A 24,859-nucleotide genomic window follows, 5' to 3' on the forward strand; every position below is an offset into this window, starting at 1 on the left:
TGATGTAGCCTGTATTTGCTGCATCTAGTTAATACAATATTTGGTTAAAACATCTCAAGTGATGTAATTTGGAAATGTGGATAAAATGTAGCCTTTGCTAGTAAAGTTGTTAAATTGGAGTGTCCTCTATACAACAATGCTTCCAGTAGCCTGCCTGATAGGAGTAACTGCTCAAAAAGTAACTGTAATCTGAGCTATAGATGTTCCTTTTGAAGGTTTAGCTGAAGCTTAAATATTCTTCCAAAAAGTTAAGTCCTTCTGTTTTGTTTTTTTTTCTCTTGCAGGGTATTCTTGCAGACTCATTTCACAGAGTATGTCTCTCATCCTGGTCAATGAGGATTCACTAGATGTAAGTAAGCAAACTGGTATAATTCTTGACAGAAGGGAAAATTGTTGAGCTTTCTCATTTTATTTCTCTCACTTGCCTTTAGGGGTAGCAAGATAAACATTTCATGTTAAAACAGGGGTGGGTTGTGCAAAATGTACTCCTGAGGTCTCCAATCAGAAGCTGTACAGATCAAACTAAAGTCTCAGAACAAGCAACTAATCAGGTCCATGGGTTTGATCCTACTGCAAACTCGTGAAAGCTGCAGTATGTCATCAGGAATATAGTTAGGCTTTAAGGTATAGATACATGAGTAACATCTTTAAAGAAAGAAAAAAAAAAACCAACAACAAGCTAGAAGACTCATTTCAACTTAATAAGCTATCTTCAGCATTGCATGGAACAACTGTAACTAATCTATGCCTGAGCAAACTGCATTGTGAGCTTGCCTATCTATAGCTTAGGAGACCTAAAAATTGCCTGCAAGTAGTTGCTGTGCTCCTCAGATATGAGCAAAAACTAACTAGAAAAATCATACCCTTGTACATTAATCTTCCCAGAAGATCTTTTTTCCAGTTGCCTGTTTCAGCATCAATATCAGTATTTGATAGGACATTAATATCTGATTGCTGTTAGAGATATTTGTAGGATAGATGAAAAGATTATAATAGACAGCATCTGATACTTGTGTTTGGAGTTGCTAATTCATCCTGCTTGACTGGATGGGAGATGCAAAGCCTATATCTTTGACTATCAAAGGAGTTACCGGTTATCTGGAAATCTGGTGAAAGAGGAAAGTACTGTTGTGGCAAAGTAATTGCTGATAAGCGTTATTTTCCAGTTGTGTCTGTGACTTAACAGCAGCCTTGACAGTGTTTTCAGTTCAGACTCAAGTTCTCTTTATGAAACTGTGGCATCTCAAGGCGTAGCGTTCTAGCTCACCAGAAGTCAGGAGATCCCAGTGAATCCAAGGGGAGACGATTTGCCTCCAGAGGCTGGATTGCTAGTTTCCATGCAGCATAATGCACCCTGATGGGAGCAGTCTCACTGAATTCTAGCAACAAAGACTGTGTTAGTTCTCTTGCAGAAGTTAAGTTTTCTGTGTTGCTGTATAGTTAGAGACTTTTTCAGATAATTCTAGTAGGATAAGACTTCCTTTTTAATTTTTTTCAAATTAACTGCATTGTGTATGGACTAGAACATATAAATTGTTTTGAGCAAATATCTAAATGCCTTGCTCAAGACTCCCAACTGCTCAGACCATTTTCTCCCATTTTTCTACTTCGTGGTCCCCCTTTAAGGGAAATGTTTCCTTTTTGTGGGATCAAAATACTGTGGTGCTGATGAGCTTTCTGCCATACTTGGCTGACTGGACCTCTTAACCTGAAGAAAGGTTCAGAACCTCAGCAGAAAATGAGCAGCTGGTGGTCTTTGTTTCCTGAGGTAGGAAGATTAGTTGGTTAGAATTATAAGAAAACTTGGTGGTTTTTGTTTTTCTGAATGTATTGTGAACTCAACCCAGAAGAAGGAAAATGGTTGTGCTTTGTTTTTCACTTTAAAAAATCTCACGTGTTTTGAAACTCTGAAGTTTTTTGACCCTGGAAGTAAGGCTCTTATTTCAATCTGAATTAAAAGTAGTTCCTCTAAATTTCCAGAAACAAACAATGTGCCTTTTGTGATGCCTGTTCAAAAATAATAAAAGACTTAGAAAAAGATTCTCTAGGGCTAAAGGGTACAAACTGAAGATGGGATAGAATAAGTTCTTGCTAGATCAGAGGAAGAAAATGGAGCTAACATTGCTTGGTATTTAAAAACATCTGGAAGTTGGACAAGATATTCCTCAAGCTATGTTAACTTGACTTTTTTTACTACTTCTAATTTTGAATACAGTGATATAGTGAGATTTTTGGGTACCTCTGTAATGAATACAATACAGAAGGTGCTTGGTAGTGCCTAACAGCTTCAGCACCTGCTTTTAAATTGTGACTTCAGTTAAGTGGCTGAAAGGATCATGAGACGGCAGGATGAATAATGCCATGGCTTACTACGTATGTCCTAATGGTGAGCGCTTCAACCGTGGGCTTTTCCTTTAAATGTCAAACAGCAGTGGAAGTAAAATGATTCAAGGACTTTCAATAAGAGGCAAAAATGAACCTGCCTTTTCTGGGATGAAAGGTTGGACTTAAGCAGTAAGAAGTGAGGAATAACGTCCCTAGATCTCAATTGTTTTTCCTCCCTTCCCGTCTTCAGCAGGAGGAACAGCTTGGCCCTCGCCTATGTGTAGAATGAGCTCTAGGTAATTGGTGTGATTGCAGCACCGTCTTGTTTACAAAACTGATGTAGACTTACTGAAATGCATATCATGTAACTGTACAAAGGAACATGCTTACATACATTACTGTAGGATTTTTAGACGCCAAAAAGGCTTCTGTATTTTATTTTTAAAACTTGGTATGTTTTTCATTGCTTTAGGAAAGTAGGGGTTTTAGCTAATTTTATCTATGCACTTGACATTCTTGAAGTCCTATTAGATCCTTCTGCTTTTTAGACAAATCTTTGATTATTCTCTTGAAACATGAGAAAATGGAGGCTTATGACAGCTGGTTTTGATTCAGTAGATCCTGTGTGATGTTAAAAGTGCTGCTTTAGCAAGAACTCATTGTGAGACCGTATCTCTCCAGCTTGATCTGCTTGCAGTTGATGGGCTGGGTATGTGGGTTTCAGGGAAAGTGTGCTGACAGTCTCCTTACCCTCCCCCTGCTTTTGAGTCCCTTTCAGAGGGTCAGCTGCCTATTTGACAGCTTCAGTTGACAACCCCTGCCTCTGTATATACACTAAATGCCAAACTAATTGTAACAAAGTGAAACCTGCCCTTATCTTAGCACAGATCTACAGAAGCAAAAATGGCTACCAGAGGGAAAACAAAAGTGAAGAAAGCAGTAAGAGCTAAAGAATACACGGTACAGAAAATGCTGAAAGATAGGAACTAGTGTACTCCAAGAAAGTATAGTGGGAATCTCCTATTTTAAAATTCCTGAAGTCTTATTTTATTTTTTTCTGTACTTAGCATATGCACTTTGAGGTTTTTATATTCAACTCTTTCCCAAACTTTACCTTTCCTTCATACCTCTTGGCTAATGTGGGAGCTGAACTGGGAGAAAATGTCATTGACCAAAACATCTCTTCTCACTTTCCCACAAGCCAGCTTTGCAAATACTGTAGAGTGCCAAAACTTCACTTGGAGTGATAGACAGGACCCCAGTGGAAAGAAATTCATTGAATAAGAAGAGGCTAAATACTCCTTTCCCCATCAAAGGGGGGGTAGGAAAGGGAAAAGGTGACAGATCTACTCACCTGCGTGCTGAATCTTGAATCCATTGCCCAGTTTCAGATTGAAGTCTTCTGAGGCGGTGGGGGGAGGACAGGAATGAACAGCCATCTCTGCTGTTTAGGAGGTGGTGATCAAAATCAAGTGAGGAATAGTAGGGCAAGCCATTAGTTTCATAATTTCTAAGCTTTTTCATAAGTAAACATGGTGCTCCTGTTCTGAGGTATTTTGTTAACTACTTGTGAAGCAGAAACTGCAAGTCTGGAAAACTGAATACAGAAATATATATTTTTGCAGTGATACCCAAAAAATAAAAGTTAATTTCTGGGTCTTAACTCAGAGTTAACTTAACTTCTAGACAAACTACACTTCTTAAGCAGCTGTACTACAAATGAGAAAATGTACGGTACGGATTAAAATGTATGGTATGGATTAAAAAAAAAGAAATAAACTGAGAAGCTGAATGGATTGAACAGTCTAGGAAGATTTGAGGTTGTATTAGTATTCGTGATATGGCTTAAGATAAGGAGAAATTATAAAAACTGCTAGAATTTTTTACTGACAGTCTGTCCTCTTACTATGTTGAAGTGTTGGCAGATTAATCAACAGTCTCCACTGTGAGTGCCAGTCAAAGGTATATTGACAGATCAACCCCGTGATAGTAGAGGGGGTCACTGGTCATGTGTAAAACACACAAAAATAATACTGGAGTCTCCTACTGTCTCAATGCCAGCAAGCACTTTGGTTGGATAGATGGGGGTGTGGAGCCTGTTTTAAGACCCTTGAGGACTCTGTGTGTTTTAAAGAGTGTGTGGGGATAGGAGACTTTCTGACTCTACAGAATACTGGCTGTTAAGATGAATCTGTTCCTCAAATAAGAACATGTTAGTCATACTCAAAAAGCATGAGAGGTCAAGGGTGACACCATTAGTAATATGAGTCATTTCATATGTATCTTGCACATGGCTCAGTCTAAGAACATGCTAGAATGAGAAGCCCTGATCAAACATGGGTTGACGTAGAATGAAACCCTTCTCTCCTCTCTTTTTGCCTGACCTCTGCCAACATAGGGAAGATGTGCAATCAACTTTCTATCAGGTGTACTGTAAAATCCCTAGATAAAAAAGGAAACTCCATCATCTTTTCCCCACCTGCTACCTCCAGTTATGTAGCTGAATGAGGAGCTCTAAGGAATACAGAGAGCACAGCAGCTGCTCCTAATTTTTTAAGTTGGAATTGTAGTGTTGCTGATGGCTCATCTTGAATCTAAAGCCTTACACCTAGATTTTGACCTCAGCTGTGTTGATCAGTAGTACCACCATGCAGTTAAGGATTCACTCTTGCATATCCAAAGATAATTTGCAGAACTCAATGCTCAACACTTACCTCAGTGAATTAATATTATGTAGTGCTTGGTGCACTTAAGGTTGTGGTGGAAGAATGGGGAGTGGGAAGAAACAGTAGAGGGGTTCCACCTGTGCATAGCAATGTATCTTCCACACCTTCTGATTTTAGCTGATTCCTTCTGGTTTCCCTTTCATGAGCCAAAAATGTGACCTAATACAGTAACAGTTCTTAAACATAAAAGATTGGTGTCTTGATTTTTTCATGCTTTTCATTTGTGTAGCTTTGCTTCTTTGAAATAACATCACCTAAATTTTGCAATTATAAAAAGCTGAGAACATCTCTGTTCTGGTCCTGTAACTTTAGATAAGTCAGAGTTGGAGATGACAAACTTAATGTCAGCTGTAATGTCTCTGGCAGAGCTTCTAGGGAAGGGGTTGTGGCTGCTGTTGGAATGATCTGAGTTTGAAAAGTGCTAGTTGTTAAACAACATCCCCTGTGCAAAGTTGAGAATTTACTGTAGACGTACTGTGCATCAGTGCTCCTGGAGCATTTCAGTGTGAAGTGCAGATTTTCTACTTGAAATAGTCTGTAAAACAACCATGGTTGGTTCACGTTGAGTAATGCAGAGTCCTTAACAAGCCACTAATAAGTGGATAGGTTTTGGCATAAGCAGCAGGTAAAATAGTATCTATTCTTAGTTTATTCAATTTCTAGTTAAACCCATGTACATTTAAAAAAAAAAAGCTTTGTGGAAAATGTGTTGCATGTTCTAGTTTTCCTCTGCTGTCCCCTCATCTACTAGATGTTTCAATAATTCCATGTGTGGAAGGCTTTGGTTATAGAATCTAGCTATAAACTAAAGACAACAGTATTACAAGTTTTTTTCAATAAACATAAAAACTAATGGGGAAAAAACAGACAAAGAAATGGAGAACCATGGCATGTCAGATGACCAAAAACCCCTTGTTGATATATAGTTGCTGGTCTTCTAAGTGAAGAAAATGGGTGATTACATGGTACATCATGAAGACGTATCTAATAGTGAAGGTGACTGTGATGCTTTGGCTCTGATAACGTGTTTTTCCAGAATAGGAGCACAAACTTGTGGAGTTTCTGAACTTGTACATCAAAAATGCTTTGTAGTATATCAATCTTGTTTTCAAACAGAAGTAATTCTGTTTTTTCTCAAGTACTCTTATCACCATTTTTAATGTAGAACTGAATTTTGCATAAGCCTCAATCTAAAACTCTTACGTGTTTTGTTAATAGTTGCCACTGAGTTTTAATTCTAGGGTAAGTGTCTTTAGCTACTTATTGCCAATATTTCAGTGTTGGATCTCCATAGTAATACTTACTTTGTATGTTGCACCTGTAACAGAAATACAACTTCTGTTCAACTTAGCCTAAAATCTATCAATAGAAGATTCTCACACTGAAATTCTGTAGCATTATATTTAATATATTCCACCTCTGAAATCCATTAATGCTAAAAATGAATTTTTACAAGATCCAAGTTGAGCTTAGAGCCTTTAAATATTGATAGACTTTCCCCTTTGTGCAGTCCCTGAGTGACTTTTTTCCCCCCACTTCTGCTCCTTGGCATGCAGCAGCAGGTGAGATGTGATCGAACAACTGTCTTGGCTTGTTTTTGAGAGATTTTTTTTTTTCTAAATCATGCACTTGAGGGGAAAAAAATCAATCATTCCTGTTCTCTTCAGAGAGCTACTGGGAATAGAAAAGACTAATCCCTGGCTTGATTCAGCTGAGTTCTCAGAATTTAGCATAATAATCTGCAAATGTTTATCCCTCGTAGACTTAACTACATGCATACATATGCTCACTTGGTTTTTCTTTCCTTTTCCTAATAAAGCTTTTCTCAATTGAAAGTATTTTGAGCACAAGATTTACTTTGAGTGTAATTCTTGGATTCAGTTTTCTGTTTAATTAAATTGGAAACACCATAAAGTCTTACTGTGCAGCTCCTAACCTGGATAAATTTCTTTCACTGGCATCAGAGCAGTTAGAGGGAAAGCAGAAGAAGGGAAATGGGATGACCCAGAGAGGCCCTAGAAAGCCTGAGATGAGAGTAGTGGATACTACAGCTGAGGAATGTTGGGGGTTGTGTTGGGTTTGCGTGGCAAGGTTTTGGTACCGGGGGGGGGGCGCTACAGGGGTGGCTTCTGTGAGAAGCTGCTAGAAGCTTCCCCTGTGTCTGATAGAGCCAATGCCAGCTGGCTCCAAGATGGACCCACCGCTGGCCAAGGCCAAGCCAATCAGTGCCTTTGTGATAACATATTTAAGAAGGAAAACAAAACAGTTGGGGAGGGCTTTTGCAGCCGGGGAGAGGAGTGAGAAGATGTAAGAAACTCTGCAGACACCAAGGTCAGTGCAGAAGGAGGGGCAGGAGGTGCTCCAGGTGCTGAAGCAGAGATCCCCCTGTAGCCCATGGTGAAGACCATGGTGAGGCAGGCTGTCCCCCTGCAGCCCATGGAGGGAGGATGAGGGGGTGTAGAGATTCCACCTGCAGCCTGTGGAGGACCCCACACTGGAGCAGGTGGAGACACCTGAAGGAGGCTGTGGCCCTGTGGGAAGCCCAGGCTGGAGCAAGTTCCTGGCAGGACCTGTGGATCTGTGGAGAGAGGAGCCCACACCAGAGCAGGTTTGCTGACAGGACTTGTGACCCCGTGGGGGACCCACACTGGAACAGTTTGCTCCTGGAGGTCTGCACCCGTGGGAGTGACCATGCTGGAGCAGTTAGTGAAGGACTGTAGCCTGTGGGAGAGACTCATGATGGAGAAGTTTGTGAAGTCTCCTGTGAGAGGGACTCCGTGTTGGAGCAGAGGAACGATGAGAGGAGTCCTCCCCCTGAGGATGAAGAAGTGGCAGAAACAACGTGTGATGAACTGACCGTAACCCCCATTCCCTGTCCCCTGTGCCGCTGAGGGGGGAGGAGGTTGAAGCCGGGAGTGAAGTTGAGCCCAGGAAGATGGGAGGGGTGGGGGGAGGTGTTTTAAGAGTTGATTTTATTTCTCATTCCTCTACTCTGTTTTGCTTAGTAATAAATTAGATGAATTCCCTCTCTAAGTTCAGTCTGTTTTGCTCGTGATGATAATTAGTGAGTGATCTCTCCCTGTCCTTATCTTGACCCAAGCCTTTTGTTATACTTCTCCCCATCATGCTGGGGGAGGGGTGAGCGAGCGGCTGCGTGGCACTCAGCTGCTGGCTGGGCCTAAACCATGACAGGGGTGTTTCCCCTCGTGTCCTCGGTGTTGTAAGAAGGAGAGCTGGGGTCAGCTGGTTGGCACATTGGGTTGTATTAACAGTAGTGGAAGGGCAAAATTGCAGGGACCCAGTTTTGAACCTGTGGATAATATTTTGCTGTAAAGTGAATGTGTCCTGCAGAACTTGTGTGCCTGGACTGACAGTCATCCTCCTGTGTTAGACACATGTGTAAGTAGCAACAGACTGATACACCACTCTAAGAACCATCAATGCCAGCGTCTAGTGATGGTAATCTGACTAAAAGTATAAGTATAGATGTGGAAGCTGGCTGCCCTCACTTCTCAGCTTGGCCAGCTGTATCTTTTGCATGCTTCACCATTTGGATGAGCTATTGAACATGAGCATGGATAAGCCAGTTTGTGCTACCATGATGTTGTGTAGTACTCTGAGAAGGAAAAAAAAAAACCAACCCCAAAACGCCTGAAAATATTCAGTGTAACTTGTTTGCTGTTGATGTCTTGACTTCCCAGACTGGGTCTTAATACCTGCAGGGAAGCTTTACATGCAGTTACATTTTGTATTCTACTGGTGAAGAGTGAGGACCTGGAAAACTTGGTTAGTTTTTATCTTATTTTTGCTATTCTGTAGGGTAGCATTAGTGTGAAGGTTCTATAACCTATATGGAAAATCTCTTGAGCATGAGAATATTACTGGATTTATCCAATGACTTTCATGACCATTGTTCTTAATTGGGCACATTTCATTCTCACACTTCTAAACAGGGTTTACAAAAAAATCTATTAAGGAGATGTTGTGGTTTAACCCCAGCCGGTAACTAAGCACCATAATCTTTAACAGGCATCATTATTCATTGTTTTTAAATACTGATAGCTCTGTAGATCTGGGATTATCTGGCAATTGTGCATCTAAACTGCTCTGGATTTCTTAAGAAGTGGAGCTCTGATTTGGTCACTGGATTTACCCGTATGCTAAAATAAGCAGGTCTGAGTTGCTGCCTAAAACTTTTTCTAATAACCATTGGGAGAACTCAGACTGCCGGTGGAAAGGAGGAGAACCTGAGGAGTAGACCATTAAAAATAAATTGTCTATCAGCATGTCTGTTTTCAAGGAAAGAATATGGTTCCAGTAGTGTTTTCTGTACTATACCTATCAGGACAAAGATTTGTGTAGCATTACGGCTTCTGTAGGAAAGGTATTAACTTCACTGCAGGAATATCTTTAACATACATAATATGTGAGTTGCTTTATGTGAATCTATGTTTCAAATTCTAGAGCTCAACTATAAGAGGCAGTGCCTGTTGAAGCTCTGAGAAACTTTGAAGGTGTTGCTTTTTGGATCCTGACATTCCTGTTGGGGGGTGCGGGAGGAAAGACGTCTGAGCCTTGTCAGTGGTGTCATGCTGATTACTCCCAAAGAATGGGGGTAAAGTTTTTGTCAGCTTTTCAGACTAAAACCAAATTTACCTGCTACTGGGAACTCCAAAGCTTTGGTCTCATGTGTACTTCAGTCCTACTAAGAGACACTAAGGTGTATAGATAACTGCTGGGAAGACAAAAACAAGTCCTGTACTGCTAATGCTTTGTAGGTGATTTGAAGATTATATCTTGTGCGTTGCATAAGAGGATTTTTTTTCCTCCCATTATCATCTGCCCAAATGCTTTGAGATGAAGTTAGTATTCTGGAAAACTGATCAGTGTGGGCAAAGCTCAGTTTTAGCTAACAATCAGCCCTTTCAGAGAGGCATCTGGGATGCTCCTCTGGTGTCTTGTGGCTAATAAGTTACTCTAATTACCAGTCAGCCTGGAATTGTAATCAGCTCTTCTGTGTAGTACTGGGAATTTGCAAAGGAAGCTAATTAGGAAAACTATGGAAAGAATAAATTTTATTGTACCAAATTCTTTTTATTGCTCAAATTTCTCTTTTAATCTAGAAACAGACATCAAGCTAATAAGTAGTTGCACAAAGAACAGAGTCTAGTAATCAGATAAATCTTCAAAAATATTAGGTAGAAGAGATTTAGTGTTTTTTCTTGTTTGTTTTTGAGGAACAAATAGAATCTTTCATAGCTCCAGGTATTTGCTAATCTGCATAGAAAGCTGGTTATGTGTGTGTGTGGAAAATACACAGCTCTTTGTGTAGAAAAGCTGCTTCGATTTGAGCGTACTATGTAGAATTACAAACGAAAGAATATAGGTGTTACCTGGACCTGTAGGTTTAAGTATACACAAGACTGTGTAACTTAAGTATTAAATTACCAATTTTTCAGGAAGTAATACTAAGAGGCTTGAGCTGTGAGTGGTGAATGAGTTGAGCTGGTATTTTTTTCATCCTGCTTTCCCTTTTCAGCATTCACTAATGACTATTTTCCCTTATCTGTGGTGGTGTTTTTTCTGTTAGTGTTTTCTGGCACAGTGATAGTTGGTTGGGATGAAATGGGGGCACTTGGACCTGAAGGAATGCAAGGACCTTTAGGAGGTTGAAGACCAGTTTTCTAAATAACTCTTCTTTCCATAACTGAAAATTGAGGAGGGCTGGGGAGGGCTATTTAAAAAAAAAACAAACCACAACCCCCCCACCCCCCAAACTAACCCAAATACTTGCTTTTCTAAGTTACTTTTCCCTTTGTGCCTTCAATTCTAATAGTGATCACGTTTGACAAGACCTAGAAAAGATTTTTCAGCTTTAGGCTGCAGGTATTTTAGCAGCTGGGGGCTCATCCTGCTAATGCCTTGTCCATGCTATAGGACAGACTAGATCCTATTACATAGAAGTGGAAAGGAAGAGTGTGTTCCTTGAATTCCATCTTAAATTTGCTGTCTCATTTGTAAGAGTTCTCATATGTTAGAGGAAAATGACTGGGAACAAACACTTTTAAAACTACTAATGATCTTCACATATGTGAAGACTTATCTCTCAATAGATGATCCCTGAGTGTTATCCAAATCTGTTTTCTGTTGTGTAAGTAACAATGTAGTAGTGGCTTTGGCTGGATGGTGATGGAAGTATCTGTTTGCTTCGAAGATGGGATTCTCTGCAGCATACTGATACACTTTCTAATAAGTGCAAGAGACCATGGGAATATAGGGATGCGTAATGAAGTGAAAGCAGGATTTTGTTAAATGAGAAGCTACCCACAAAATGTAGTTTTGGCTTATGTTAAAGCATGATGGTCTGGGTTTCAGGGGAATAAGACTAAGGTATCTGATCTGTAGGTAAATGTTATGGATACTGACCCCTCTTGATTGACATGGTTAATAGTACACATCTGTAGAAACAATTCAGATTTGTATTGAAGGGTAAGAAATTTTTTTCTTCTCTCAAGGTACTTATTTTCATATCTGATCTTCTGCTGTCATTGAAGGGGAGGAGGAGTCCTTGCTCATGCAAGTTTGTGTGGGTTTTTTAAGCATAAGCAGTCTTCCTTTCTTGGTGCAGGGCCAGCCTAATGCCATAGGATTGATTCACCTGCACTGTTAACTTAATGAAGATAGTGGAGAACTATTGCTTCAGCTTAAGAATTAGGGTATGTCTGATCACGTCCTCAGAAAATTAAGATAGAGCTATAGGTATCAGTGGTCTTACTCTTTTGGTTCCCATAGTACTGACTTACTTTGTTAAACCTTTTTGTGAAAATTAGTTTATTTTTCTTAACAATTTGAGCATTATTCTTGTAGCTGAAGCTTGATTACTTCAAGTCTACTTGTCCATCACATAAAATGTCTTTTTCCTTAATTCTCATGTGAAGGAAATTTATTTCTTTATGTTTAGTTGAAGTTAGAAAAAGTCCCACTGAATTTTTCTGGGCAGTCTGTCAGAAACTAGAATTAAGCAATTGTCCAGCTGTATGAAGTTAATAGCTGCTTAAGTTATGTGTTCCTTCTGCATAGAGTAGAACTGATCAGACAAATCTTTTAGAAATTTCTAGGGTTTTTATGTGCCTTTGCCACAATGATGTATGCTTATTTTTTTTACTGAGAAATGTGCAGAGGTGTGTCTTCACATATGTAACTCCAGTCACTTAACTGAGGTAGTGATGCTAGAGGGTCAGTTTTGCTCTATTTCGTATTTAGAAAATGATTTGTTAGGGAAGACCAGCTGATTGAAGCTAGGTTGTGAGTGCAGTCTCTTGTCCATAGTTTCAAGACAAAACTGATTTGGATATCTTGTGTTTTCAAATAATTCCTAAATTCTACAATTACTATAACTGGTGTTCTATGTAGGCTTAAAATCACAGTTCTGAAATGTCAGAACTTAATGCTTTTTTGGAGAGCATTGGGAATGAGTGTTAATCAGAGCTGAGGTGATTCAGATGTCCTCTTGAAGCTTCCATCGTGCTCGGTCGTGGTCATGTGTACACTGGTCATTGTTGTTTTTTTTTTCAAGCTAGCCAGGCAATGTAAGAGTACACTTGTGAAGCTCTTGACAGCCCTGATGGACACCAGAGCTGTGGTGGTAAGACTTGTAGAGACAAATTTCTTCATAAGCTTAGAATTGGTGTAATCTCTTTAGTTCTTGCTAACTTGAATCTTGTGCTCCTCTTGGGTAGTTCTTTTTTTCCTTCTACCCAGAAATAGGCTAATTAAGGAAGAGAATCAAAATCCACAGAATAGTATGTTCTCCTTCCTACCCCACTAAGATAAAAGTAAATAGTGAATTTGAGTTGAGTAATGGTGACAAGTTCTATGAGCATGTTTCTTGGTAGGTTGTCTCTATTTCATGGAATGCCTCTTGAGTAAAATGTATGTCACAAAATAAATTTGGCTTAGTGAAGCGTGCTTCTCAAGCTGTGGCCAAGCCTCCTGGTCAGCTATGAGTCTCTTGTTCTGCTGTGAGATGTGCATATCCTGGGAGAGCTTCAATTTTCTTCCTTCTAAGTGCAGCATTATAAACATCCTGTGAGAGATTATTTGTGTGGCAAAACTAGCTGTGGAGAACATAATTTGTTTTCTGAATTGGTAGTTTTCCAACCTTTTCACTTCCCTTCCCACCCTGTCCATAAATCTCTAACTTGGGCATATATGGAAGCTGTCAGAGTTTAGACTTTACAGTTTGCCTTGGATTTGATAGAAAAGTGTATTCTTGCAAAAGTAGAGTGTTTCCGTATGTCAAGGCAACTCTCATGCACCTTTGCCATTTGCTCAAATAAGCAATGTAAGATAATCCTGTTTATTTCACCCTGTTAGTCTTACGGGAGTAAGGTTAAATCTTAGCATTTTAAACCCAGTCAAACTCTAAAGAAAAAAGCCTATGCTATAGTCATGTTGTGACAGTGTCTGTCCGTGGCAGAGTAGACCACTTGTATTATTCTTTGTCGAGGAATGTATTACTAGCTTGTCATGAACAAGCTGTGTCATTGGGAGAAGCCTATTGTTAATTTTGAATATGCTCTCCTTAAACCAAAAGACTCCTCCAGTTTGTTTTTAAATGCAACATATTGCATAAATAACTTTAATTAGCAAATTGAAAGAACAAGTGTAACAGCTTGCAGAGTTACTTAGTTCTGTGGGTAAATGTTTTGCTGTTGACCTAAGTACAACCACAGTGGGGTCCATAAATGAGATAACAAGTGAGTTCTTTGCAAATAGGCCTGCTGTCAGCTGTGGCTGCACCAGTGCTTGTGGAATGGTTGGGTATGCGCTGTGACCTCAAGCCACTGACAAGTCTGAAGAAAAAAAATGTGATGTATAATGTCTGTTGTCTTTATAGTGACATGTATCTTCTACATACAGTGACCCACAGACAACCTGTGCTGCACAGTGTCTCATGACAGTTTGTTACTGCATCCTAGTAGTTGAGATTAAAATTGGGAATTGTAAGCTCTGTTCTAATAGCCCTTGCTCATTATGGGCGGCAATTCTTTGTGTTGGGACTTGAGAGAAACTGGATCACATCCTCTTGTTACTTACTCCAGGATGACGCTGTTGAAATGATGGGGAGTTCTTCAGACACAGTTCTACATTATTTCAATAATTAAAAAAAAAAAAAAGTTCAAACCTTGATCTCACTTTCCACAACAGTGCTGATATGAGATACTGGTGCAAATTTTGTTTAAATAGTAATGTGTATGCCACGAATGTGTGACAGCCTCTTAAAGGACTCAGATTTTTTGGTCGCTCTAATTGTTAACCATTGATAGCTTCTGGCTGAGATGAAGAATACAAGGTGCTTCTGCCATGGGCAGTTGTTTCACCCTATGCATTGCCATTTTGTTGGGGGTTAATTTGATGCAGGTCTCTGTCTGGAAAACCTGTTTTGGGAAGCAGTTCTGTCAAAATGGCTTGGTTTTGCCTTTCCTGTAAGCCTGACTTAACTCTTCATCTCCTGATATGTTCCAAATTTATGGCAGTGTCTCTGAGATTCAAACTTTGTTTTGTAATTACGGACTTACAGTTCCATATCTAATAAACTGGGTTTACTCGCTAGTGAGTAGACTAGTATGTGGTATCACTGTGTGCATTTAAAGGCTGAGTCTTATATTCAAGTTATATTAATTATTATATTAATGTAATATTACAGTTGACAAGGGGGCAAGCACATGGAATGGGTAGCTGGGTGTCTGCCTAGTAGTATCCACAGATCTTCTGAAATAACTAAACCAGAATTATTTTCTAGGTGCTGTGGACTTCAAGCCTTTATCAAGGAAACTGCCTTTCTTGTGATGCAGTGCTTCATAACAAGCACCTATGCCGGTTTATCTCACCTTAAATTGAAGTTTGTAAGCTATGGCTTTGATTTAATTAACTAGCTCTAATAAAATAATCCATTATGCTGTAACTTCAGTGTTTCATATGCTCTTCCATGTGGAACTAGTTGCTGATGTGGTATGAAGGGAGTACATCATCTGACACTACTTTGATGAAAGGCTTTATGCAAAAATACTTTTTAAGTGATCCAGTATGGCAATGCACGTAACAGTTACACGTAACAGATATCAAAGGTGAAAGCCTGGTTATCTAGTCCATCAATTTGCTAATATGTTTGTTCAAGGCATGTGTCTTTGGATCCTTTGGTGCTCCTTTCTGGTCAGGTAAAGAGAATTGTTCAATACAAGGTGGTTTTACATTTTCTTACTTTAATGTTTCAGATAAGTAACTTCTTCATCCTAGAAGGGTACCCTGGATTGATAGTTCAGTCTACCTGCGCATCCCTCTTCTTTGAAGTATGGCCACAGGGCATTGATATCCCTTAGATAAATCCTTGGGAGCAAATCTTATCTTTGGGGCAAGAACTGTTCAGCTGTGGAATATTCTAATTTGTGAATATTAGGTAACAGTAACTGTAGGGTGGAAATTAATGCTTATACAGACCTTCTCGATTTAAGCACTCACTGCCTCTTTAGGCTAATATGTACAGCCTGTATTCATTATTCAACTCTGCTCTGCTGTGGAACTCCAGAAAAGAGAAGGTGACCCCTGAGACAACTAAAGATTGAAATGCTTTTTAGCCAGGATCATATCTGCAAGGGATTGACAATATCTAAATTGCAGCAAAAGACTGAAAAATGATGGCGAGTGCTTAGTGGAAAGCTCGACATAAAATCTTTGTCTATTTTCTGTGTCCAGTAAAACTGACACATCACAAGAAAGCTTTCCTGTGGAAAGATGGAGGAATTTGGTGTCTGTTATTAATTCAAGTTCTTGTAGCTACAGTATAGAATTCACTGAAATAATAAGATACAGCTATTTGTAGAAAGACAAAGTATCAAATTCTGCAGTACAACTGGGGACCATTTATGTGGCTAATGGTGACCAAAGTTGTCCGGCTTCAAGTATTCTGTGTTCTCAGTGGGGAAAAAGGTCAGCAGAGCGTGTGCTTTTGGGTGTGGAGCTTAGTAGTGAGTAGAAGTCTGGGAGAATGTGGATGAAAAAACCAATTAATAGTTACGAGGCTTTGTAAGATCTAGGTTGGTATGGTAATATTTATGTCTTCATTATAGAATTAATATTTCTGAACTTAAAAGGAGGAATGGGTTCAAAAATTAACTAGCTGACTTTTTGGAAAACTTCTACTTTCTTTTCAAGTTATTGAAACTTAATTGTTCTGTCTACATTAGGTTTAATATTATCAAGTTCTCAAGGGATTTATAGTTTTATCCAGAGCTTGACAGACAAACTCTACAATTCAGTAGACAGAGTTAATAGGTTTAGTAAATATTAATAAAATAAATCTATTGTACAACTAAATCTTTAGGGAAATAACTTTGGTGGTTTAATTTTAAAAAGAGAAACATGATCTTGATGATTTTGTGGAGTTTTCTTATGAAAATTATTTTTAGTAATTGAGGTGGGTATCATATTTATTAGATAAACTTTAATAAAAACTTCTGATGTACACATGGGGTAAACTGATAGTGAACTAAGTGATGTGTTTTTAAAACTCTGGAAAAAAAGGTCTTTGAAACTTAGTGTTCGCTTCAGGGATTGGTGTTTATTTGACTAGAAAAGAGAAGTTTGCCTGGGGCTTTCTTACATAGCACCTTTATATTCTTGGCTTAAAACAAAAAAATAAGTAAAAATACAGGAAACTCTCAGGATGGAAGCAAATCAGGTGTTGTGTCCAGCTTCTCAGTTGAGTTGGTACCAGCGTCTCTGCTGGGCAACAGTTATGCGGTGTTAATAAGATATTTTTTTTCCCCTAGTTCTTGCTAGACTTAGACAAAAGCAGTCAGATGTGAGCAGTGCAGCCGCAGAGCCACTTTTGCTTCCTGAGCTACCTGGAGATGTCAGGGAAATGCCAATTGGCACCAACTGGATATGGGAATAGAACATATAAGTTGTTAGGACTAGGATCAGCAGTGTTAAAACTTCGCTGGTTTTGGATGCAGAGATGCTTCCATGCTTATCTGAAATGCTGTTGTAAATCATTAGTTTTATAATTCATTATAGAAGAGTTAAAGTCAAACAAGAACAGTATCTACATAAAGGGTGCCCTCTGACCTCTATAGGCATTATGCAATGTAGTCATTCCTAGCAGTGGCAATTGCCAACAAATACATGTCAATTTTAATATTTTTTTAGTTGCTTTTGAATCTGCAAGGAATAAACAAATCTGCAATAGAGGAAGGGGGACAGAATGGGTTATTTGCCAGAGTCTGGCAGGGTGTAGACTATCTGGAAGAAGATGTTCTTTGCTCCGTGGTTCATTACCTGCCAATAACCATTTTATTGGAATTTGTGTTGTAGGTGGACAGTATTTTGGACAAGTCAAATAAGGACAGTGAAAAACCAGTGTGTTTGTTTTGGAGGGAGAAAAGGCAGCAGATAGTTTAGTTTGGTAGTGGTGGGCATTTGTATGATGGAAGTATGTGAAGCTAAGAAATGGAAATAGTTTAGCTACTTGAGGTTGCAAATAAAATAGACCTTGTGACAGATTTTTTTTTTTGACTGATGGTTTGTCCAGTACCCAGGAGCCACGTGGACCTTCAGTAAGGAAATCTGCAAATCAGAGGGATTATTCTGGCAAAAAGTGTTAGAAAGTATGTTTGCCAAGAATGAGTCATTCCTAGTATACTAACAAATAGGAGCATGTTGTGCTTAAGGAAATAAAGTTGTTGCTGTAGCTGTTGTACAGAAGTGCAGTAGAATTACTAATCTCCCAAGAGCAATATAGATCTTCAGTATAACTCTTTGTGGTGGTCACCTACAGGAAGTTCTCAAACTAAACATTATTCAAAATGCATCTTAAAGTGAGTGATAGTCATGTAGGACCAAGCATGCTTCTAGTGTATCTTACCCTTATAAGAGATGAAGCAGTTCTACTCATGTTGCTTTAATCTCTGTACTGGGGACTTAGATTACTGCACAGGCAGGGTCACTGCTGTGTATTGCTTGCTCTGTGAACATAGTCCTGGAGTACCTCTACTTCTCAGTCGTAGCAGCATCTACCAAAAACCGGCCTGGTTCCTTACTGGGATTTTGGCTATTAATATACTTACTGTCATGAGTGCTGTCATCAGTATTCTAGCATTATTTTTTATAAAAAAATAATGGGAAGCTTGTTACCTATGTGTGCTTAATAGAAGCCTGGTGTTAATATGGACTAAAGTAGACTGCATATTTTAAGGACTAAATAGGCTAAATAACATGGATTAAAAGAGGAAAAAACCCCCCTTTTTTGTATTCCAATAAGACATCCAATAGAAATACTTTCTGCTGGAAAAATTGCTAGTGTGGTTTTAAGATCATGTCTGCTGCCTCATAAATGCAATTTAAATAGTCCTGAGTTTGGGTTCACATGTACAAATGGCTGGTTACAATATTCTTTTTCCATTAAGCATTGTTGGAACATATGATGTTTTATGAGCAAAGGTTAACTAGGGCCTGAAGGAAGCTCGGAGCAGGGAAGTACAGATGAATTTGTAGCAATGAGGACTGCTGGCCAACCTCAGAATTATTACTGCTACCTATTATTTACAGGTAGACTGTCTGCTTCCAAAATGTGATGTTCAGCCCTAAATAATTTCAATGTCCAAAGTTATTGTGGCTAAATCCCTAATTCCCACATGATAGGATTTCAGTTTATGTAGTCAGAAAAATAGCCTGTATGATGTACGAATGAATATTTTGTTCTTAGTTATGAATATTGTTACCTTAACTGTGTGTTACCCTACACTGGAATTAGAGCTCTGAAAAATCTTTATGGTGCTGCTTTTTAAAATTGTGATTTGTACAGAATTTTTTAGAAGGTAAATGTAATCATCTTGTCAGTGCAATAAGCTTTGGGAGGCACGCAGTATCTTGGGAGGCTGAGATAAATGAGGTCTCAGCATCCCTGAGTTGCAGGAGTCTTCCATACAGTCTGAAAACTGCTGTGATAGACTTCGTTATTTTGGGTATTTCTAATTCTTGTCAGGTAAAGCATTTATTGACTTAAGCTGGGAGAAGGCTTTTTGTGGATTTTGTTCTATATCTAAAGTATTAAATTACTGAAACTGGCTGTGACATATTAAAATTTATATAATTTCAGCACTGTTCCAGTGAGTAATTATCTGTTTGGGAGCTCTCTGTAGATTCTTATCAGTACTGGAACTTCAAGATTATTAAAATAGCTGTGTGAAATGATTTGAAACTTAACATATTAGGGTCCGACATCAGGACAGCGCTTACAAAATAGTTGCTGGATGAACTGTTCAGTCACTGAAACAGGAAATGTTTCTCACCTCCGTCCCCCTCAAACACACTACCTGGGATTGTTGCCTCTAGTGTAGCTATGAAAACATGAAGAAACTAAATTGTCAAGTGAACACAAGCAATCTTTCAAATTTGCAGAAATAACATTGCTGACTGTGCCATGGCTGGTGAAGAACCTGCCTAACCATTGCAGGATGTGATGGCAAGTGCAAATATCATTTTAATGCCTTCCTAATGTCAATTTACGTAGTATTAAATAGGACTGTGTTTAGCAAAGACCGTTTTTCTATTCCAGTGCAGCTTGGAGGTGCTTAGAATGCTGAAGACTTTTTTTTTTAAAACAATCTTAGTTAAAAAAATAACTAGGAATGCTGCCTAGGGAATAGCTGACTGGAGGCACTCACTCCCTTTTGATCTGCAAGGGGGCAGTGGCCAAGCTGTCCCTGTTCCTGCTTGTATCCTTTTCCACAGCTACGTAAGGATGTTGCAATGCCAGACTATCCCCAGGCAGTACCTCTCTGAAGCCTCTGTCAGGAGACCTGCGCTTGTTCATGCACGTCACCCTTCCCCAAGGATATACCCTGTGCCAAGTTGGTAATGCTACTTACGGAAGTCAAGTAACATAATCTCAGGCTACTGCCTGATACTCAGGAAAATCTTGGTGCCCTGTATCATCATCTTTTATAAACCCTAAATTTTTTTTCGTGTTTCAAAACCCTCTGGACAAGCTTCAGGCCCTTTAGGAGCCTCCAGCCATGCATTTCTACCGTTAAACCTAGTCTCTTCTGACCAGTCAAAGCTATGGTGTAGTAGCAAGCCTTTTTGTAAAAAATATGCACAAAAATTAATTGAATTTGACTTAGAACTGAAGTAAAAATCAGCAGAAATCCCAACAATTTTATTGCAATTTCTGGACTAGCTGTGGTGAGCTGGTCTGTACGCCCAGGCCCCACTTGGGAACTTCAGGAAGTGAGCAGCGGCCGTACCCTGCTGCTGGTTCTTCACATGCCACATGGTGAGGGATGGGCTGGAGGAACCGGCTGCCTTGTGCCCAGTTCCAAGACTGGAACTGGGGGCAGAAGAGGGGATTTGGATGTCTGTTACATCCTGTTTGCTCACACATGTGCTGCAAGTTGAAGTAAAATCAATCTCTCCAAGAAAGCTTGCTTCTATTGGCTTTTTTGGGGGCTTTTTATTTTTGTTCCTTTCTTGCTTATTAATCTGTTGTACTCAAATTGCAAGACAAAAGATTTGCATTTGTTTTGGTACTTTGAAGATAAACAATAGCATTGAGCATGAATTGATCTTGGTAGAAGTCTATTAGAAAATCCACTCTTCAGACTTCCTCTGACAAAAAGTATTAAAGCTGGACAATCTTACCGTATTTACCTGATGTTATTGCTGTGCAGTTCTAATTTTGTAACCAAATTGTGGCAGAAGAGTTGGCATCTTGACCAAATCTTATTTGAGCAAAACTAGTAAGTTGATTCAACAGACTGGCTCGCATAAAAAGTTAGAAAATTCTGCCATGTTTTTTTGATTTCATGATCAAATACTTTGCAGATAGTTCAGCTATGGGTCCTGTATCAGCTGAACCAGTATGTAGCTATCTGGATTTCTGGTATTTGTGTGTAACGCTAACTTCTTCTGTGTTTGTAATTTTTTTACGTGTTTTGCCAGTGCCAGTGTTTTGGATAGCAAGTGTTCAGATAGTAAAGATCTCTGCTAACGTAGCAGGAAAGATTCCTAGCATCTTGCTTGTTTAACCAAATTGTTTCTCTTCCCTAGTTCATGCCTCTACTTTAGCACTGTTAATTGATGAGTTTCAAAAACTGTAATCCAAGGTAAACAGTTTTAATCCTGCTGCTGTCCTCCCCTTGAAAGCTAAGCCACAGAGCTCTTAGTGTGGCGCATGAGGGGAAAAATCCAGTTTCTCACATCTTTGCTGTTCTAGCTTTCCCATCTCCACTTCTTCCTCCGGTAGCCTTCTCCCTGTGTTTTCCAGGTGCAAGAGTGTCCGTACTGTTGTCTTTCAGGGCATGCTTAGTGTTTTCTTTGACCAGGGTTTTCCTCAGCCTTCACTTGCCGTTGTGGCAGCTCCTAAGTAATTTAGGCACTATTCTGTTTTAAACACAAATGTTGTTGGGCTTGAGGGTCATCTTTCCAGTTGGTTGCTGCAGGGGCTAGCTCAGGCAGGAGAATGCTGCCTTATGCTCTGCTTGCTGGGCTCTGTTTTATTAGAAGTCCTAGGAGGGCACAGATGGGACCGAGGCCAGGAACTAAGTGGCCAGAATAGCCTGTTGCACCCTGCCTACTCCCTTGGGCCGCTGCCTGCTGAAGGGCAGGAAGCCTGAACTAATTCTTTAATGAGTCAAAGTGATGCTCTGGGACTGTAAATGAGCTCAGGAGTCCTTACAGCAATCCCATCTGGATGGGAACAGTCAACAAACAGGCATGTTCCCCATTTCCAAGAGGCTTTCGGGAAAGCAGTAAGGTCATGGGAGTGCAGCTTGTATCAGAGCCTTCTGAAAACACCTTTGTGTGTTGCTTTATTGCCTAGTCAGCCATGGGTAAAAAGGAAAAATATATAGTCCAAGGAGCGTGAGTAACTTCTGATGCTTGTCATGTTTTAACGGTAGAAGTAAAGTCTCAAAGGGTATTTCAAGAACTGTAAGTTCTCTCATGTTTCTGTTCAATACCTGTATTGTGTCTAAATCAAAACCAGGTCTTTAAGAAAACAAATTGGGTTGAAAGCAATCTGCTTCTTAAAAGCCAGTTTTATTACAGAGCTGGCCTGTGCTAATCATCCGATCTGGAACTTCCTCGGCTTCACTCGGAAAACAGATTTGATAGTACACAAGTGCTTGAAAGGAAGACTAATATGACGGGTTGGCTTGTTGCATGTGTGGGACTGTCTTGAGTAGCTTTAGGTTTATAGTTTGCTGTTTGGCTTAATGCTCAAAGCAGTTTCCTTTTAAGTACTAGAATAACTTTGGCTGTGAACTCTGACAGTGGTATGGCCTCTGTTACTTACACTAGCATGCAACTGAGCTATTAACTACACAGATGCTAATAGTGAGGTAGTTTTTTTTTCAAGGGGGATTTTGGGGAGGGAACTGAGAGTGGAAGACTAAAAATAATTGAAGCTCTGGCTTTCCCTAGCCCTTTTCAAATTATATTAGTCTGTAGAGAGGAAAATTCTGTCTTTCCAACTTTATTTTGATGTCTTACAGATTTACATTACCTTATATGAAAAGGTAAACCCAAATTTTTTTCTTTTCCACATTACAGATGTAATATGACTTGAAAATAATAAATGATTTTTTTGATAGTGAAGACTGTTTTTGGAACGTGTCTGTACTGGCAAGATACTGCAGCATGAGAAAATCATGTTGAGGCAATCCTGTCTTGTACAAATCAATCTACTCAGTGCTATGTTTCCTGTGTATAGTAGTATTTTGGAGGAAAGATGGGTTCTGTTATCCAGTCTATATTTCATTGTGGCTAGTGTTCAGTCTTTTATATACTAATAAACATGGATTCCTTACTTGCTAGCAATGATAAAACTCCTTTGGTACAGTCTTGGCTACATTGTTGGCTGCTCTGTCTTCCTTTCAGGAAAAGTTGTTCTAATATCATAGAATCAGAATGCTTATATTTTATATATATCAACCCAGGGTATTATAATGGTGATAATATACATACATATTAGTTTATATGTTGTTTTTATATACATACACACATATGAAAGTTGGGATCTCTAGCTGAGATCTGGGTCTTTAAAGCACCCTACATGCATATAATAAGAAAATAACACTTTTTTCTGGGAGCGAATTACAGGCTGACTTATATGTCCACACACCAGTGTCATTTTCTTGGCTGAATTCTCCTTAGCAGTTTGTACGCATCTGAGCGTATTACCAACTTAAAACACAAAAGCATGTGGTTAAGATGCTGTAACACAGAATCCTGTATCTTCATGATCTAAAGCAGAAGGTTGTGGTATCCTCTTGATCTGAAGATTTACCCAGTGAACTGAAAGGTTGGCTTTTATCTTTGAGAAATTACTTAGCAGAAACATAATTTCCTTGGAGGTCTCAACGAGAGCTTGTTCCTGCTCCGGAAAACTTGGACCGTTATACTAGAAAGAGAAAAAGCAATTGGGACTTGTTTGACAAAAGTAGAAGGAAATAAAACAAAAAGCCTATTCTGTTGAATGAATTTAATAAATCTAAACTATCAAAATAGAAAGACACGGAGGCGTTCTAGCTTGTTAGCAAAACTAACAGACTGCTTCCTCTTGGCAGAGTACAGTTGCTTTTAATAATTCCACAGATGTGTTTGCTAGTGTCCAGAACAAGCATTTCTTTCTTGCCCTTTCTGTAATTCAAGATATGAACTGTCTTATGTGTACCATAAACTGTTCTGTGGTCAAACATCTAATGTATTGAAAGCAACAGAGAGATCGCCCTATGTAGAGCATTTCTAGGGTAAATGAAAATTGTGTACTAAGCCTAATCCTGTTCTTAATGTGACGAGAACAGTTTTAGCTATATTATCTGAAATTCCTAGTCTTCCCAGGGTACACATGTGTTTCTTGCTAAAGTTAAAAATATTAAAAAATGTCAAGCTGAACAAATGTGGTGTTGTCTTTCATAGCATTTGAAGAACCTTTGATGATGATGAATTGTCCCTTTGACTGCAGTTGTTTCTACAATTGTTTCTTAGGCTGCAAGCTTTGCCCTCTGAGGACTCAAAGAAGGGTTGCAAAAGGCTCATGACTTTCAAGATGGTGCTTTTGGCAGTCATGTTGCACTGGATAACCACTTAGGATGTCAGTTCTTCGACCTGAAGCGTTGGGACTTTTGTCACTTTTCCTGGTGTTTAAGAAATAAATTTAGTAGCTTACCCAGGGTTGACAGTGAAAACTGGTGTTTTGAAGATGCCACTCCCATAATCAGCGTGTGCCTCTAATCTGAGGAAAAAGTACTGTTGCAGGAAATTGGAGGTTTTATTTCAAAAGGCTAAAATGCTAGGACCACCACTTCTGGCAGCAGACGCTGCCATGATATTTAGTCTGAAAGACTGGAGATGACTGGTTAGTGAAATCTTGAACCAAATCAGTTTTACCTCTTAATTTGGAAAAGGCCTCTCTTCCCTCCTACTTCTCCTCTCCCAGTCCCCCCTGAGCCCTCAGCTCATGGGTTGCAGGAGGACATAATGCATATGCCTTAAAGACACCGCTTTTCTTCATTGAAAGTCTTAAGTTTAGCATGTAGCCATCTGGCATTCTGCTTTAGGTTTGACTTGAACATTTAACCGTGTACCTCTCAAGTGGTCAGCTGTTTGGTGCTGTTCTTTACGGTAATCTTGAACTACCTGCAATGCTTTATACAGGATATATATCTGAGATGGTATATCTGACTGACATATTTGGAGATGATTTTTCTGTGATCAAACAAAGCTTGTAAAAGATCCTTCTCATT

At 39.3% G+C, this 24,859-nt stretch overlaps 1 protein-coding gene across 5 annotated transcripts in view; it reads left to right on the forward strand.

Moving 5' to 3' along the window:
* ATP8A2 (ATPase phospholipid transporting 8A2) overlaps positions 1-24,859 on the forward strand; it is a 340,357-nt gene that overhangs the window by 102,190 nt on the left and 213,308 nt on the right. For all 5 annotated transcript variants that reach the window (XM_075742143.1, XM_075742141.1, XM_075742144.1 and 2 more), the window contains one exon: positions 285-349. In XM_075742143.1, coding sequence (XP_075598258.1) covers positions 285-349 — 65 coding nt within the window. The remainder of the gene's footprint in view (positions 1-284; positions 350-24,859) is intronic.

This window comes from Balearica regulorum, chromosome 1 (assembly GCF_011004875.1).
Source record: "Balearica regulorum gibbericeps isolate bBalReg1 chromosome 1, bBalReg1.pri, whole genome shotgun sequence".
In the NCBI taxonomy this organism is placed as follows: domain Eukaryota; kingdom Metazoa; phylum Chordata; class Aves; order Gruiformes; family Gruidae; genus Balearica; species Balearica regulorum.